Source organism: Microtus pennsylvanicus, chromosome 4 (assembly GCF_037038515.1).
Source record: "Microtus pennsylvanicus isolate mMicPen1 chromosome 4, mMicPen1.hap1, whole genome shotgun sequence".
Classification (NCBI taxonomy): domain Eukaryota; kingdom Metazoa; phylum Chordata; class Mammalia; order Rodentia; family Cricetidae; genus Microtus; species Microtus pennsylvanicus.
Genome location: NC_134582.1, coordinates 50,590,193 through 50,607,999, shown reverse-complemented (window position 1 = coordinate 50,607,999; position 17,807 = coordinate 50,590,193). Strand labels below are relative to the sequence as shown.

The window sequence follows — 17,807 nt, the reverse complement described above, 5'->3', positions numbered from 1 at the left end:
GACTTCGCCTATTGACCCATCTCACAGGCCCCCTTGAAAAAAAATTTTTTGTTTTGTTTTGTTTTTGTTTTTCAAGACAAGGTTTCTCTGTGTAACAACCCTTGCTGTCCTGGAACTTACTCCATAGACCAGGATGGCCTCGAGCTCACACAGCTCTGCCTGCCTCTGCCTCCCAAGTGCTGGACTAAAGGTGTGTGCCACCATACCCAGCTGCTCTTTTGCAGTTTTAATTCTGAGCTATAAGCATAAGAAAAATCTCCCCATGTGCATCTTTCAGTATAGCTTCCTTGTGCTGATTTAGGAAATACTATTTAAAGGATTTTAAAGTGATCCTAGCTAAGTACTGTTAATTGATAATATACTCCCTATCAGGTTGGGTTTTAAAAATACTGTCTTCATAATAATCACGATTAGTAAAATCTTAAAATTCTTTGTCATCCGTTTTCCTCTTCCTCTCAATTCAGTTTCCAGCTTGTGAAAGTCTGGTCACTTCTTTATTTCCTCCATCTTTATTTTACATACATATGGATGTTTTGCACACATGTATGTCTGCGCGCCCTGTGCTTACCTGGTGCCCTCACAGGCCAAGAGGCATTGGATCTTCTGGTCCTGTTGTAAGATGCCATGTGGGTGCATCCTAGGTCCTCTGGAAGAGCTGCCAGTGCTTAACCTCAACGTCAGTTCCTCAGCCATAAAACTTCAGTCACTTTGAAGGTTTTGTTTTCCAACACTTGGGAAGCAGAAGCAGGCGGATCTCTGTGAATTTGAGGCCAGCCTGGTCTACTAGTTCCAGGACAGGCTCCAAAGCTACAGAGAAAAACCCTGTCTTGAAAAACCAAAAAAAAAAAAAAGGTTTTATTTTTTTGTCTTTAGGTGTGTGTGTGCTAAATAATTTAGTATGGGATCATGTGTTTTCTGATTACTTAAAGTAACTTAATCACTATGTGGCGTTTACTGAATAGAAAATCTGGTGTGGAAGTCAAGTCCTTTTGTGCTCACTCTGCTGCGTTGCTGCATGAGAGAAAAGGCCTGTGGTTGCACCATCTATAATAGCTTTTTAAACTTACTGTTTATCCAGGTGACTTAACACCTAGAATCTCAGGGCTTGGAAGCTAAAGCAGCCTGAGTTCAAGTCTAGCCTAGAGTAACAGTAAATTCCAGACTACCTTGAGCTACCATCTATCTCAAAAATTAAATAAGCAAACAGATAACACCTGCTAGTTATTTACATTCACTTCTTTTATTTTTATTATTCCACGGATTTTTTCCTTAATGCTGCCATTGACAGATGCTGTGGAAAACCCTGAGGGGAATGAAATGGTCTCATTTCTGTTACCTGCCTATTGGCACATTGTCCCCACCACTGTCTGTCCAGAAGCCAGGAGTAGTCCTGCGTCAGCCTACAATGCGCTGAAATTAAATAGTACCATTTGATAAATCGAATGTGTCACCCTCTTCTAGCTTATGTGCTAGTAAGAGGGACAAAATGTAAAAGGCAAATATTTCAGTTTGTTCAGCTGCATCCTAAGTGCTCTGGAGAAAACAAAGCAGGTCTCAGAAGTTGGCGTTTGGGTCCTCCCTGGGACTGAGTGCCTGGGGGAAACAATTTGAAGGAGGAGTTAACTTGTCCACTGGTTTCAGTGGGTCATCCATAATAGTAGGGAGGGTGTGGCGCAGGTTATGCTGCCCAGATGAGCAGTTTCCTCTCCCTCTTCCACCTTTTTTTCCTCCATCCTGGCTGCCAGCTGGTCTGTAGTGCCATCCATATCCAAGGAAATCTTACCTCTCAAGTCCCCCTTCTGCCTGCTGACATGAGGTGAGCAAGTCTAGATCACTGTACCCATGGACTCTAGCCTAGAAACAGTGCGCCAGCTATAGGCTAAGGTTGTGGAGTGAAAGCATGACTTAGAGGGAGATACTTTGCCCAGTGTGCACAGGTCCTAGGTTCTAGACCCACACCCCCATAGTAATAGTGGTGAAAACAATAAAGCACATTTCATTTTTCCCTTGTGTGTTTTGTCATGGCAATGAAAACTTAACACGGAAACTTAGAAGAGGCTGTTAGAGGCTCATTGAGGACTGGTGAGATGCTCAGCTAGTCCAGATGCTTTCTGCCTATCCCATGTCCTGAGAATTCCACCAGTCCCACGCGGTAGAAGGAGAAATCTGACACCCAGTTATCCTCTGATCTCCAGCTATGCCCGGGCATACACTCAAATAAGTAAATGTAAAAAAAAAGAACCTCGCTCTGGAAGTGACCCTTGAGTCACATGAAAGAACCAAAGTGTTGGCCCTGATGATGTCTGCAGAAGAGCCCTCCAGGCCTAGAGATCAGTCAGTGTCAACAACCGTGACAGGAGTGTCCCAGATGTGCTTGACTCTAGGAGAGAGATGCGGTTGGTTGGAGCCCAGTGTGTAGTGAGCGGTGAATCTTGAACCCTGTAGCCAGTGCTAGCTCTGCAGTCCCTGTCCTTCTGCCTTTACCTCTCGAATGCTGCAAGTACATATATGCATCACCATATCCAGCTTAGGTTCTCTGCCCCTTCCTGTCTCCTTACTGTGTAGCCCTCGCTAGCATCAAATTCCCATTTCTGAGGTTAAAATCATGTTCTACAATATCCAGATTTTGTGGGTTTTATATTTTTATTTTTGAGACAGTCTCTCTGACTCAAGGTGGCTTTAAACTCACTGTGTCTAAAAGGATGACTTTGAACTTCCTGATCTTTACCTCTCATCTCACAAATGCTGGGTCACCAACTTCTGATATCACACCTAGTTTTTATTGTTGTTGTTGTGCTTTGTTCTGTTTATGTCGTTGGAGTTATCTCTGGGCTGCTTGCATGATAGGCAAACACTCCACCAACTGAGCTACATTTCCATTTCCAGCCTTGGTTTGTTGTTCTGTTTTGAGGCAAGTTCTCACTGTGTAACTTAAATTTGTTCACCTGTCTCTGCCTTCCAGGTGCTGGGTTTATAGGCATATGTCCAGCCCAAGCAGTGCTTTTGAGGACTTTATCATAGAGAAGGGTGTTGCAAGGAGAGGGCCCCCTTGTTTATCCCAATGCTTTTGAGGACTTTATCATAGAGAAGGGTGTTGCAAGGAGAGGGCCCCTTGTTTATCCCAATGCTTTTGAGGACTTTATCATAGAGAAGGGTGTTGCAAGGAGAGGGCCCCCTTGTTTATCCCAATGCTTTTGAGGACTTTATCATAGAGAAGGGTGTTGCAAGGAGAGGGCCCCCTTGTTTATCCCAATGCTTTTGAGGACTTTATCATAGAGAAGGGTGTTGCAAGGAGAGGGCCCCCTTGTTTATCCCAATGCTTTTGAGGACTTTATCATAGAGAAGGGTGTTGCAAGGAGAGGGCCCCCTTGTTTATCCCAATGCTTTTGAGGACTTTATCATAGAGAAGGGTGTTGCAAGGAGAGGGCCCCCTTGTTTATCCCAGCTGCTCTGCTAGCTTACACCTGAAATAACCACACTGCCTGGCCCCATTAGCTCTAACTTTTTATTGGCTAACTCTTACATCTTGGTTTAGCCCATTTCTATTAATCTATATATCGCCATGTGGCTGTGGCTTACTGGCAAGATTCTAACCGGCATCCATCTCAGGCAGAGGATCTATGGCTTCTCTCACTCTGCCCTTCTTCCCAGCATTCAGTTCTGTCTTCTCCACCAACCTAAGTTCTGCTCTATCAGGCCCAAAGCAGTTTTTTTATTCATTAGCCAATAAAAGCAACACATGAACAGAAGAGCCTCCTACACCAGAAGGGTGATAGTGTTGTACTTACACAGGACATAGGAGAATGCCACCCAGTGAAGGTCAGAGTAACCTATTTGCCAGTAGGCTCATGCCAGAAAGGACTTTGGGCCCAGAGAGTAAAAGGGTATGGTGTATAGAGACCCAAAAACAAAATTATGCGGATTGGGGATGTGTTGTAAACTATCGGACCTCAGAAGCTGCAGGTGTATTTGAATGAGAATGTTCTACTCAGTAGGGTTCGCTTGGTGTGGACTGGGGAGCAGATGTGGGAAGTGCAAGATGCAGTCAGCTAAAACTAGAACAAGGTAGAGTTACTTGGCAGTTCATTTGTCTTAAGGAAGAGTTAGAGGTTGTGTTGGGCCCTTAGGTACAAAAATTTCACAGGTTAGTTCTTGTTTGGCAAAGTTTAATAAGCAGTTAATTACACAAGGCCCAATCGTTACATCTAGAAGAAGGGCGTTAGGCCCATGGGGCCTGTGAGTAAAGTGATTAGCCATGGATTCCAAGTAAACCAGCCATGGAACTGGGGATCGCTGGCCTCTTCTTCAGCAGTTAGTAGTGTGGGCCTTTTACAGAGTTGTAAGGCCCTCTGAATTTTCGGAAAATACTTATATTATCCATAAAAGGACCAACTGTTACTTGAATGTGTAGCTGAGCATAACTCATTAAGAAATAATTTTTTTGCAAACCTATTATTCCTAGATACAGCAGAGCTGGTAAAATCCTGTGTCAGAGCTTAGTCCTGGGGAGCTCCTGTGCTAGCTCTGTAGGAAGCATATGGCTAATATTACCATGAGTCCAAAGGGGGGGAGGGGTATCGTGATCCCTGTCACCAAATGTGACTTACTGGATTGTTCAAGCTTAGAGCTGGTGGCCCCAAGACAGATGTGGGTGGCCTTTGGTACTCCAGGTCTCTTGCTCCTCAGACAGTGTTGCTTTCTTTACCTGCTATGGCGGATCCACAGATGGCACCTGCAGACTAGACGTGCTGCTGACTGGCCTGTGGCTGAGCCCGTCTTACACAGTCAGGTATTGACTGCTTGCCCTGGGCTTAGCTTGCTAAGAGGAGAATAGAAAGCCTGAGTGAAGGGTTTGGCCAGTTGAAGTAGTATACAGGTCCATACCAGTCAGGTGGCAGGCTTGTGTAAAAGGTTCCTGTTTCACAACATCCTCCTGTGTCCGTTCTGGAGACAGTGAGTGCACAGTAATTGCTACTTGCCCCTTTGTTGCTTGATACACTAAGGATGTGGGCGCAGACTATTAAGATCCTCCACTGGGCAAGGGAATCCATCACTCCATGGCCCTGTACGGCCATATTGTCTGTGACTGGACTACGAGCATTAATGGTTTTGTTTTTATTTTTATTTATATAATCCATCCTACCTAAAATAATTCAGTCCCTCTTTTTTAATTGAAAATAGATTTTTACAGTATGTTCTGCTTATGATTCCCCCTGCCCAAACTCCTCCCTGATCACCCCACCCACCTCCCTCCCACCAACATTCACACCCCTTCTTGTTCTGTCTTAAAAACAAACAGGCAGCTAAAAAAGACAAAAGAAAATAATGATAAAATAAGATTAAAAAATAAACCAGGAAAAGAAAGGAGCTAGATAAAAAGCTTGAGTGGGTCCTAAGATAGTGACGCGGCCTTTTTCTGTAGGCCTTATGAAATTGTTTTTCCTGTAGATTTGTAATAATAAAACTTATCTTTGATGAAACAGTATTGGAGTTTATTAAAAAGATTTTAACATAGTTGTAAATATCAGATTAATAGAGAGAAAGTAACTTAGGAAAAAATGTTTTATATACCTCGTTTGGTGTGGGATTCTTTACCAAAGCTTTGTATGTATGACTTAGGAGCTGAAATTATGTCAGAAGGTTGCTAAGGAAACTAAATGATCATAGGGTGCTTCCTGGTGTGCCTTCGATGGGATAACAGCTAATAAGGTAAAAACCCTTGATCCGGAGAGTTAAACTAGGTTTGGTTTGGTTTGGTTTGGTATTTTAGAGACAGGATCTTACTACAGGCTCTTACTTACAGGCTCTGGCTGTCCTGGAATTCACTGTGTAGATGAGGCTACCCTTGAACTCAGGCATGACACCACTCTCTGCAAAAAGCCATTCTCTCTAACTTCTTGCTAATGAACAGGAAGGGGCACAGCCTATTCAGAGGAAAATCTTGACCTGTCTGATCTAAGGGATAGATGAGACGGCTTCAACTTGGAGAATGGAGGGTCTGTCAGTGCTAAAGTGAACATCTAACCACATAGACAGTATAGTAGATTGCTGTGTCTGAGCTTAACGTTAACCCAGAATACGATAGAGCAAAGCTTCTCGGTCATGAGAGGCCTGAAGACAGTGATGCTAGTAATTATCTAAATCTTAAATTTAAGACAACAGAGGCACCCTTAATCCCAGCACTCAGCAGGCAAAGGCGGGAGGATCTCTTGAGTTTGAGCTAGCCTGGTCTATATAGTGACTTAGCAAACCAGCTAGTACTACATTGTCAGGCCCTCTTGTTTGTTTCTTGCTTGCTTTTTGTTGTTTGGTTTGGTTTGATTTGGTTTTTGTTTTTGGTTTCTTTTGGTGTTTTGTTTTTGAGACAGGATTTGTGTGACCTTGACCGTCCTGGAACTAGCTCTGTAGACCAGAGCTGCCTGCCTTTGCCTACCAAATGCTGAGATTAAAGGTGTGCACCTTCACTGCCCATCTTAAGACCCTGGGGTTTGTCTTTTAATTTTATATATATACACAAATATGTGTGTGGTTATCTATAGTTGTGATACATGCATGCATGCATACATACATACATACATACATACATGTGGCGTGTGTGCGTGCGCGTGCGTGTGTGTGTGTGTGTGTGTGTGTGTGTGCATGTACACGCACAGAAAGAATGAATGGATATGTGGAAAAACACCAGAGAACAGGATTTTGTTTGTTTGTGGGCTTTTGATCTTTTTGGTTTTTTGGTTGTTTGGTTGGTTGGTCAGCTGGTTGGTTGGTTTGGTTTTTCGAGACAGAGTTTCCCTATAGTTTTAGAGCCTGTCCTGAAGACCAGGAGACCAGGCTGGCCTCGAACTCACAGAGATCGGCCTGCCTCTGCCTCTGAGTGCTGGGTGGGATTAAAGGTGTGCACCACCACCACCCTGCTGTTTTTTGTTTTTCGAAACAGGGTTTCTCAGTAGCTTTGGAACCTGTGCTGGAATTCACTTTTTAAACCAGGCTGGCCTTGAGCTCAGAGTTGATTAAAGGTGTCCACCACCACTGCCCTGCTAAAGAACAGTCTTAAGAAGGAATCCAGGGCTGGAGAGATGGCTTCATGGCTAAGAGCACTGGTTATTCTTCCAGAATAACCTGGGTTCAATTCTTAACACCCACATGGCAGTTCACAGCTGTAACTGGGGATCTGACACCTTCACACCAACGCACATAAGATATAAATAAAATTTTTTTTAAAAAAAAAAAGGAATCCAATAATGAAGTAAATTAAAAGGAAAACAGTGTAAAATTGACTGTACCACAGCAGCAGGGCCTAATAGGGAATGGTGAAGCAAGCCAAAATATGTTAAGATTACACCTGCTGTTAGATGTGTGGACAGAAGAAATTCTTCAAAGGGACAGAAGGATCTGGTCAGGTGGCTCACTATCTATAGTGAAAAAAAGAAAATTTAAATTAGTCTTTTAATAGTTTGCAGGTGGGGCTGGAGAGATGGCTCAGAGGTTAAGAGCACTGGCTGTTCTTCCAGAGGTCCTGAGTTCAATTCCCAGAAACCACATGGTGGCTCACAGCTGTCTGTAATGAAATCTGCTGCCCTCCTCTGTCATTCAGGCAGAATACTGTATGCTGGGTGGATGGATGGATGGTTGGTTGGATGGTTGGATGGTTGGCAGGTATACATGGCTTTGTCCTGACGATATTCTGGAGGCTGTGGAGAGTCAAAGGGTTTTGTTCTAGAAAATCACTTCTTAAGTTCTTGCAGTCTGGGCGGAGTGGACCTCTCCATCCAGCAGTGTGTCAGAGATGACTGAAGCAGTCAGCCTTTATTGGAAGAATGATAAGAGAGTATGTGTGGTCACAGAAAAAACGGGGAAATAAAAAGTTGAGATCTTAAACTGGGCAGTGGTGCCGCACGCCTTTAATCCCAGCACTCAGCAGGCAGGCGGATCTCAGAGTTCCAGGACAGCCAGGGGCTACACAGAGAAACCCTGGCTCCAGAAAAAATAACCACTCATGGGAAGGCAAATGGACGATAGTTCCTTGTGATGTCTAAGGTTTGTTGGGAGCCACTACTCAAAGGAAATTCCTGGAGGTTTTTGTTCAATGCTAGTGATTAAGATAGCTGTGAGGCAGTTTGCAGTTATTAGTGGCATAGGCTACAGCTGTTAGAAGTGACACAGGAAACATGTTCATGGATGATGAAAACTCAGGTGAACCTGTGTGATTGGTAAGTCCTCGCTCTGGTCCTCACTAGCTCAGCCTAGTGTTAGCTTCCCTGCTCTACAGGCCGTTTCTCTGCACACTGTCTGGATAGTAGGAAGCGGTTGTTCGCAGCTCCTGCCTCAGGTTTGTTTTTTTTTTTTTCGAGACAGGGTTTCTCTGTGGTTTTGGAGCCTGTCCTGGAACTAGCTCTTGTAGACCAGGCTGGCCTCGAACTCACAGAGATCCGCCTGCCTCTGCCTCCCGAGTGCTGGGATTAAAGGCGTGTGCCACCACCGCCGGGCCTCTGCCTCGGTTTTTCTTTTTCTTTTTTTTTAAATATTTATTTATTTATTTATTTATTATATATACAATATTCTGTCTGTGTGTATGTCTACAGGCCAGAAGAGGGCACCAGACCTCATTACAGATGGTTGTGAGCCACCATGTGGTTGCTGGGAATTGAACTCAGGACCTTTGGAAGAGCAGTCAATGCTCTTAACCACTGAGCCATCTCTCCAGCCCCCCTGCCTCAGTTTTTTACATGCTGTCGGGCCCAAAAGAAACCTCTAGGCTTGTTAGCCAGCCAGCTGTCTTCGTAACTGTTGCTCTGGAAATTGAGAGAAGCTTCCCAGTGTTTGGTACTCACTGGTTTGTGTGCTTCACCCCAACAGCAGTGCCTCCTCTGGCTACCAACACTGTGTCTCCATCTCTTGCTTTGCTGGCGAGCAACCTGTCGATGCCTACAAGTGACCTACCACCTGGTGCCTCCCCAAGGAAAAAGCCTCGAAAGCAGCAGCATGTGATCTCCACAGAAGAAGGGGACATGATGGAGACAAACAGCACTGATGATGAGAAATCCACTGCCAAAAACCTCTTGGTGAAGACGGAGAAACGAAAGTCTCCTCCCAAAGAGTATATTGGTAAGACCGCTGGGGCGAATGTCTCCCGGTTCTTACCCAGTCAAGTCTGTCTCGGGGCATCGGTGTCACTGCATCTCACTTACTGGAGTTGAACTCCAGAATTATGTAAAATATATAATATGCTGTTTAATGTCCTCATGTTTTCTCATGTGAATAGATGAAGAAGGAGTGAGATACGTCCCAGTGCGACCAAGACCTCCCATCACTTTGCTTCGTCACTATCGGAACCCCTGGAAAGCTGCTTACCACCACTTTCAGAGGTACAGTGACGTCCGGGTCAAAGGTTAGTTTCCTCAGAAATGTCTAGTATGCATGAAATGGCATAACATGTAAGCTATTTGTTAATCACAATAAAAAGAACCACAGTTCTCGAATTTCCAACTAATGCAATATCAGTTGAATATAACAGTGGGAAATTATTTGCTCCCAGAAATCTGTGTGCTTATTGGAATCCCAGTAAAATGAATAAAGGGAAGCCTTAGCTAAAATAAATTCTGTGTGGTAACAGCTCCCCAATTACTGAGACATTAACCTCTTTGGTTCCCCAGTACTCGCAGAAGAACCTGTAATTGTATTGCAGTTTGACTCAGTGGTTAAGAGCACTGGTGGCTTTTGTAGAAGACCTCAGTCCAGTTCTCAGCACATACGTGGTGACTCACAACTAAATAATTAGATGACTCCCATTCCAGGGAACCCAGTGCCGTCTTCCGGCTTCCGTGGACACCAGGAACAGATATGCTAAATTTAAAAAAGTAAAAAGTAAAAATCAACTGCTCCAGGGTAAACACTTGGTATTTTGTTTTGTTGTTGAACTTTAATACAACTTTTTTTTAATGACTTATTTACTTCCTGTGCATTGGTGTATTGCGTGGGGAGGGGTAATCCCCTGGAACTGGTACAAGCAGTTGTGAGTTGCCATATGGGAACTGGACCTTTATCCTCTAGAAGAGCAGACAATGCTCCCAACCGCTGAGCCATCTCTCCAGCCCACTTGCTTTTGTTGTGATTAAAGTTGTGTGCTACCACATCTGGCTTTGGAAAAGAATAGACAAAATAACCTAGATTCAATCTTATAACTTGATTTTAAAAATAAATTCAAATGATGTACGATGGGAAAATAGTAAAGATGAGTGCAGACGACAGTGAAAATGAAAACTAGAAAGAACAAATCACTGAAACAAGACCTCACAGATGCTGTCCCCCGCAGCTGCTTGCTGACAGCCCTGGTCGATCCCACTATTCCTTCATGTGCTTGGACCTGGGCAGCCCTTGGGTCGGAGCTCCTTCAGGCTGCTTTCAGACACTGTGCCAAAGACAGTAGAAAACTGTTGTGCTCTGAGCACTAGAGAAGTTTTGTAGGATTCATGTGCCAGGGCGGTCCATCTACAGAGAGCTCTGACAGCGACTTAACCCTGAGCATACAGGGCCTGTACATTGTCCGTGGCAAATATTGCACCAGGCACAGATGGTTCCCAGCTTTTCATGTGCACACGAAAACTGAGTAGCTGGGTGGCAAAAACAGTCTTTGGAAAAATAAAAGAAGGCTTGAATATTCCTGGAGCAATTTGGGTCTAGGAATAGCAAATCCAACAAGATCATCAACAAGGAGTTGTCCAACTCCTTGCTTTTAACTTGCCTGTATAACCAGTAGGTCATTCTTTCTATGGCTCAGGAGAATGCCCCCACCCCAACCCATCTGTGTACAGTACCTCGTAATCTCTGCTTTCGCTGCAATTCTTTGGCTTCCATAGTTTCATCGTTCCCCTCCAAGTCTAGGTGAATCACAGAGTTAAGACTATGGTAATGAATAAAAATTAAAACCAATGACATGCAGACACACAAAATCATTGTCTGGAAAAGTTTTTAGCAGAATTGAAAAGAATAAAGAGAAGGCACAAGCAAGAATGAAATGATACAAATCATGTAGCCATTCAAAGCATAGAGACTTTCAAAATATGTAATCTGGAAAAGGAGGAAGACAGCTTATACAGTGAACACACCTGTTGAGAAATGTCTTAGTACCAAGTATGTTGGATGCAGATTAATGGTTAATTGTATAATGTGTTCAAAGGCCTTGGGTAATAACCGGACTTTATTATTTAAACACATCATTTGAACTTGTGATCCTTGTGCCTCAAACTTCCCAGTATTGGGATTATAGCTTCCATAAGTTTTGGTCCAGCTCTCCAGCTAAGCCCCACACGTAGAACAAGACTCGGCTTCCTGGACCATTTCTGCTCTGCGAGATTACCATAGGAGCTTGCTGTCCTGCTTGCTCACCCTGTTAACAGAATATGTCTTAAAAGTTTTCCTGTGGAACCAGTGAAAATACAGAAAAGGGGCTGGTATGATGGTGGGTCTCTATGGGTGTGAAGTCACACAGAGCCACATGGTGAAACCCTGTCTCAGAAGTAACATACAGAAAGTTTTATTCATATTGTTGACCCCTATTCCCCCCAGTGTAAATGCATAAAGATGTGAGAAAAGACATTTTGATAAAATATCAACACTTAAGATGCTTGAACCCAAATGATTTTTGCAATCTTTAATTGTATCTGTGTGTGGTTTCAGAGGAGAAGAAAGCTATGTTACAAGAAATAGCTAATCAGAAGGGAGTGTCCTGCCGTGCCCAAGGCTGGAAAGTCCACCTCTGTGCTGCCCAGTTGCTGCAACTGGTAGGTGCAGTTCTGTAGGCTATTGTGTCAAAGAGGTAACCCAGTGGGTAGCTGGCCCGGTGTACCATGGGCCTGGGTTTGATCCCCAGAGCTGCCTGAAGTGGTGTGAGAAAGGCACACAGGCCTGTGGTCCCGTAATTAAAGCAAGTATATCTATTGCCTGGTAATTATGATTGTTTATTATTTGATGGAGGTAAGTCAGAGGACAGCCTTTGGGAGTAGGTTCTCTCCTCCGTGTGAGTCCTAGGAGATCAAACTCAGGTCGATGCTTGGGAGCAGGTGTCTTTCCTCACTGAGCCGTCTGTCCAGGCCTGCATTTTAGTTGTGATTACCTGGATCCAAGACACATGGAAGTGCTGGAGTGGAACCTGAAGTTAGAGTTGAGTATCACGTCCTGTACCCTGCCATCTCCTAGTAGGACGCAGACCTGTGCCCTCCTGCTTTAGAGAGCAGGCAGGAGTCTTCTCTGCAGAGCCTTCCTTTGCTCCCGAGAGCAGCCTGTAGTGGCTGTCTGATGCACTGTGCCCTCTCTGACCCATGAACATGAACTGCACCCTCTGTCATCTGTCAGTGCAGATCTTATGTGACCCACCATTCCTAGAAACTTGAGAGGGACAAAAATCTCTTCCCATCTGAGTTAAGGCAACACAGCCAGAGTATCCTCCCAAAGTGTTCCTATATTTACAGTAACAGTGATCTCAAGACCATTTTCTACTGAGTATCAAAACGCGGTAATATTAGGAGTGCTAGTATTTGTGAGGCTGTAGTAGTAGGGATTTTGTGATAGAGACCAGCCTGAGCTACTGAGCAAGGCCTTACCTAAATGGTGAGGCTGGGCGGTGGTGGCACACGCCTTCAATCCCAGCACTTGGGAGACAGAGACAGGCGAATCTCTTGAGTTTGAAGCCAGCCTGGTCTACAGAGTTAGTTCCAGGACAGCTAGGCCTGTTACACAGAGAAACCCTATTTCAGGGGAAGGGGGACGAAAAGGGTGAGGAGAGAGCTTACCTAGCTAGCATACACGAAGGCTTGAGTTTGATGCCCAACACTATAGAAATTGGATGTAATGGCACATATCTGTAATTCAGTGTGATCAAAAGTTCCCAGTCATGCTTGGCTACATGGTAGGTTTGAGGTCAGCCTGAGGTACATGAAACAACAACAACAAAAAAAAAAACATTGGGGGGCTGGAGAGATGGCTCAGAGGTTAAGATCCAGGTTCAATTCCCAGCACCCACATAGCAGCTCACAGCTGTCTGTAACTCCAGTCCCAGGAAATCTTACACCTTCACAACAATGCACATGAAATAAAGTTAAATAAATTAGGAAAAAAAACACCATTGTACTGTTACTAGAGTTAAATTAATATAAAATTGTATTTCTGTGAAAATGATACTTATTTTTTGGGAAATTATGGATTTGGTGTAGTATTTCAAAGTTATCTTTGAAGATGGACTCTGAACTATGTCCAGCTGTAGCATAATGTATTTATTAAGTAATTCCTCTATTGTTTGTTCTGTGCAAGCAAAGTCTTTATCGTCCATGCACTTACAGCAGTTCACAGAATGGGGATGACACAGAACGGGCTCTGCAGTGACAGCGTGCTCCCTCTTGTGTGTTGCAGACAAATCTAGAACATGACGTTTATGAAAGGCTCACCAACCTGCAGGAAGGGATTATCCCAAAGAAAAAAGCAGCAACCGATGATGATCTCCATCGAATAAATGAGCTAATACAGGTTTGATGAGTTCTCAACCCACTCGGTCATTTGTTTATTTAGATTGTATTTTAATTGTAGCATTTCTGCTTTCCCTTTCCTTTCTCCATACCCTCCCATATACCTTTCCCCACTACAAGTGTTTTTTATACAAACTTACTTACTTCAGTGTGCATTGTCAGGAGGTGCTTAGCCACTTTTTAGTTTATATGTGTATTGCACACAGGGTTCACAAGATGAGTAAGACTTAAGTTATTAACTACTGATAACAATTCTCCCAACACAATAAGGGCTAGCCACCTTGATTTCCCTTTGTCCTTCTACCAAGTCATGTAGTATCTTTAGCCATAAGGTCTTACAGATTCTAATTGGGGCCAAGAGTTCCAAGGGATAGTGTAGTCAGCCTTGTTATCTGTGGAATGCCTCTGCCAAGTGAACAGTCCTCTAAAAGCCATTCGTCCCCATGACAGCCGGGTAATGCTGTGCCTTCTGTTCCAGGGAAACATGCAGAGGTGTAAACTAGTGATGGACCAAATCAGTGAGGCCAGAGACTCTATGCTTAAGGTTTTGGATCACAAAGATCGGGTCCTGAAGCTTCTCAACAAGAACGGGACTGTCAAGAAAGTGTCAAAATTGAAGCGGAAGGAAAAGGCGTAGACCCAGAAGAATCGGACTTGGAAACAGAATTTATGAAGAATGATGATTCGGGGGGAGGGGAGAGGGCTTTGGCTGCTTTCACAATGGAGCACTGAAGTGCAGGACAGTTTTCTTCACTTACTTGAGGAAGCAGATCTGGTGGCACAGAAGGGCCAGAGCTGGACTGACATGGTGCGTCCTCCTTCCTCCAGGTTCATGCCTGTTACACCTCTGTCTTCAGCAACTCCTGATGCTCAGTGACACAGATGGCCAGCCGAGTTTGCAGCCTTCCTGTCCATAGACTGTATTTATCTGGTGGATCCCTGCAGGGCCTGAACTGAGCCTGGACTGAAAGCATCCACTTGGACAATCTGTTATCTCTAGACTAAACATAAAACCTCTTCTCACTCCAGTCAGTTCTTCTGTTTGACCGTCCAGTGCCCAAATTGGCCTTTGACAGTGGTGCCACAGCACCCAGAGAGCTGCCACATCTCATACGAAAGTGATCAGTTATCATTGTTTTCAAAAGAACCATTTCCAAGTGATGTTACATTGTCTGTCCTGCCTGTGTCAGAGCTGGATTCCTGTGGAGGTTGAGAGCAGACAGCACTGAACTGCTCTGGGATCCTGCTCTGGAGCACATCTTTGGTTGTGTGTACCTCCCTCCTGGTGTGACGCTGTTTATCACCTGTACCACGCTCTCCGAATGTTAATAAAGGATAGAAGAGGTTTTTGTAGATGAGCGGTTTGCCTCTTTCTACAAGGTGTTCATTCTCTCAGGTTTCTTTCGGTGTGCTGCGCTTACAGTGTTCAGTCTCCTGCGCTAAAGTTTTGTTCCTCACTTACCCAGTAACCTGATGGTGTTTTCAATGGTAAAGTCCCTTGACTCTTGTTTGTCTTAAAATAAGCCTGATGTAAGCCAGGCAGTGATGTCGCACACCTTTAATCCCAGGATTTGGGAGGCAGAGGCAGGTGGATCTCCATTTGAGGACAGCCTGAACTACAGAATGAGTTCCTGGACAGCCAGCCCTACATTAATATAACTTGGTCAAAACAAGGACTGTTGAGTGGACAGTGCTGGCGATAGAGCCTCCTGGTGCATATGTACATATATATATATATATATTTTTTTTTTTTTTCTAAAATAGGATTGTGAAGGCATATCTAAAGTAATATGTGTGGTATGACAACCAGTCTTGATTTCTTTAATATGTGTATTTATTTGTTTATTTAGGGAGGGTGGCAGGCACAGGCACAATTGTGTGTGTTCATATATTTGTCCATGTATGTACAGTGTCACCTCAGGTGTCTTCCTGTTTCTTCCTTCTCTCTCTCTCTCTCTCTCTCTCTCTCTCTTTTTTTTTTTTTTTTGTTCAAGACAGTATCTCTGTAGTTCTGGCTGTCCTGGAACTTGCTCTGTCAACCAGAATGGCCTCAACTCAGAGATCTGCCTGCCTTTGCCTCCTGAGTTCTGGGAATAAAGGTGTGCACCACTATGCCTATATACATACATCCATCCCTAAATATAACTTGTCAAGTTCATGTAATGCTACTTATATGTTTGTTTTCAGGACTGACGGTTGGGTACTGGACGAGCGCTTGTGTGCTGTCAGCTGGGAAGAACCCCTCCTCCCATTCTCAGCTTCACTCAGTTGCCTGCAGTTCTTTGTGTAGGGTGGAGACCTCGTGGGGTTTTCTCCTTGCAATTTGGCATGTTCGTTGGTGTCATCCATGTTCAGTTCACACTTGGGTAGCCAGAGTCGTATACTCTTAAAAACAAACAATCAGAAAGCAGCTTAATGCCAGTTGTGATAGCTCACACTTGTAATCCCAGCCTTTGGGAGATGAAGCAGAAGGGTTAGGAGTGCTAGGTCACCCTCCATGACACTAAGTTTGAGGCCAGCAGAGGCCATATGACACGGCATGCCAGCAAAACTAGAAATGAATTAATATAAATAAATGATTCCGCTGTGTATGGCAGTGCAGGTCTGAAATGCCAGCCCCCAAGAGTCAAGGCAGAAGCAGTTTGAGGATGTCCTATACTGTGTAACAAAACGCTTTCAAAAACAACCAACAAAAGCTTATATTTATGCCAGATGCGGTTATGCACATCTTAATCCCAGCACTGGGGAGGCAGAGGCAGGCAGATCAGTGAGTTCCAAAACAGCCAGGGTTATATGGGGCTATGCAGAGAAACCCTGTCTTGAAAAATATATATAGTTACACTAATGTAGTATTTATATAAGGAAACCAAATGTTTCCTAAGCTAAATATATATATTTGCCTCATAAACTAGAAGTTCTGTCCTAGCTGTAAGAAAATTTCCTTGAAACCTTGTGCTATGTATAGTGAATATATACAAACAGGAAAAGTGATACAGACAGGAATAGCACTCAGGTATAAAAAAAAAAGTAAAAGTTCTTAGACTGCAGAGATGGTTCAGTGGTTAAAAGTGTGTAGTGTTCTTTGGGGAATTCAAGATGGCGGCAGCGGCCAGCACTTCAGGGTTCATGGATAAGGAGTCTAAGAAACCAAAAGAGCCTTCAAGAGAAGGGAAGACAGACTGGAGAGCCTGCAGGGTAACAACTAAGAGAAGGCAAGGCTTAGGGGAAGATGCCTTGAAAAGGTGGTAGAGTGGAGGGGCACCCGTGGCAGAGAGAAGTGGAGCCAGTGACTTGGTGATGGCAGGTACTGAAGCACGAGGCCGTGACTGAGGAAGGAGCGTGCTGTTGAGTAACTCTGGTCCTCGGGCCGCTGCCGGATCAGCCACCCCTGGCCTACCCTGCCCTGTGGCCATGCTGACTCTGAACAAGTCCTCGGAAATGAGGACCAAGTCTCCGCGAAAGACCTCCGTGGCCGGCGCTGCTGCCTGAGGTCATACTGATATCCATGATTTGTGCTACTACCACAGGCCATGCTGATGCCCGTGGTCTCTGCTGCCACCAGAAGCCATGTCGATGTCTGAGCTCCATGCTGCCACTGGAGACCAGGTTGATTTCTGTGATCTGAGCTGAGACAGGAAGCTGTATTGAAGTCTACGCACAAACCATGCTGCCGGCTAAAACCATGTGTGTAAAAGAGGATGTCCCCCGACCCCAGTTGGTGCAGGATAGACCCAGTGTGCTGCCGGCTGAAACCATGTGTGTAAAAGAGGATGCCCCCCCCCCGACCCCAGTTGGTGCAGGATAGACCCAGACACCAGATTCTCTGCACGAAGGAGCTTTATTATCATAGGGGGTGGGGACTGCCTCTGGATGGGGCAGAGGCAGATAGTCAGCAGCAGCAAGCAGGAGGGTTGTGGGTGGGTTGTTTGTTTGTTTGGTTTTGGTTTTTTTTTTTCAGGAGTGGGTTGCTAAGGAGAAAAGGCAGAGTCTCTGTTAGGGTGAGTTGGTAAGTCCTGGTTGGACATGTTAGCCAAATAATTTTGGTTGTTGGACCTCGGTGTTTTGTCTTAAGAATGAGTCAGTAGCCAAACAGGGGGATTGGAACTTGGGGACTAGCTGTAGGAATGTAATCTAAGGTTCTTAGCAAGGGAGAGGAAAGGGTAGAAAAGGGCAGAACCTGTCAGTGCAGTGTTGCCCTTCGATGTGAAAGTCCGGGATCTGCCCGCTGGCTGCCACAGCGGGAAAGCTGCTTTTGCAGTGGGACCAGTGACTGCAGACTCCTGACTGAGA

The 17,807-nt window shown here is 44.6% G+C and overlaps 1 protein-coding gene across 6 annotated transcripts in view; it reads left to right on the top strand.

The window, feature by feature from the left end:
* Positions 1-14,870, top strand: part of Sap130 (Sin3A associated protein 130) — a 64,049-nt gene extending 49,179 nt beyond the window's left edge. For all 6 annotated transcript variants that reach the window (XM_075969085.1, XM_075969081.1, XM_075969082.1 and 3 more), the window contains 5 exons: positions 8,857-9,105; positions 9,263-9,388; positions 11,677-11,780; positions 13,405-13,518; positions 13,996-14,870. In XM_075969085.1, the coding sequence (XP_075825200.1) occupies positions 8,857-9,105; positions 9,263-9,388; positions 11,677-11,780; positions 13,405-13,518; positions 13,996-14,154 (752 nt within the window). In that variant the 3' untranslated portion in view covers positions 14,155-14,870. The remainder of the gene's footprint in view (positions 1-8,856; positions 9,106-9,262; positions 9,389-11,676; positions 11,781-13,404; positions 13,519-13,995) is intronic.
* Positions 14,871-17,807: the final 2,937 nt, after the last annotated feature.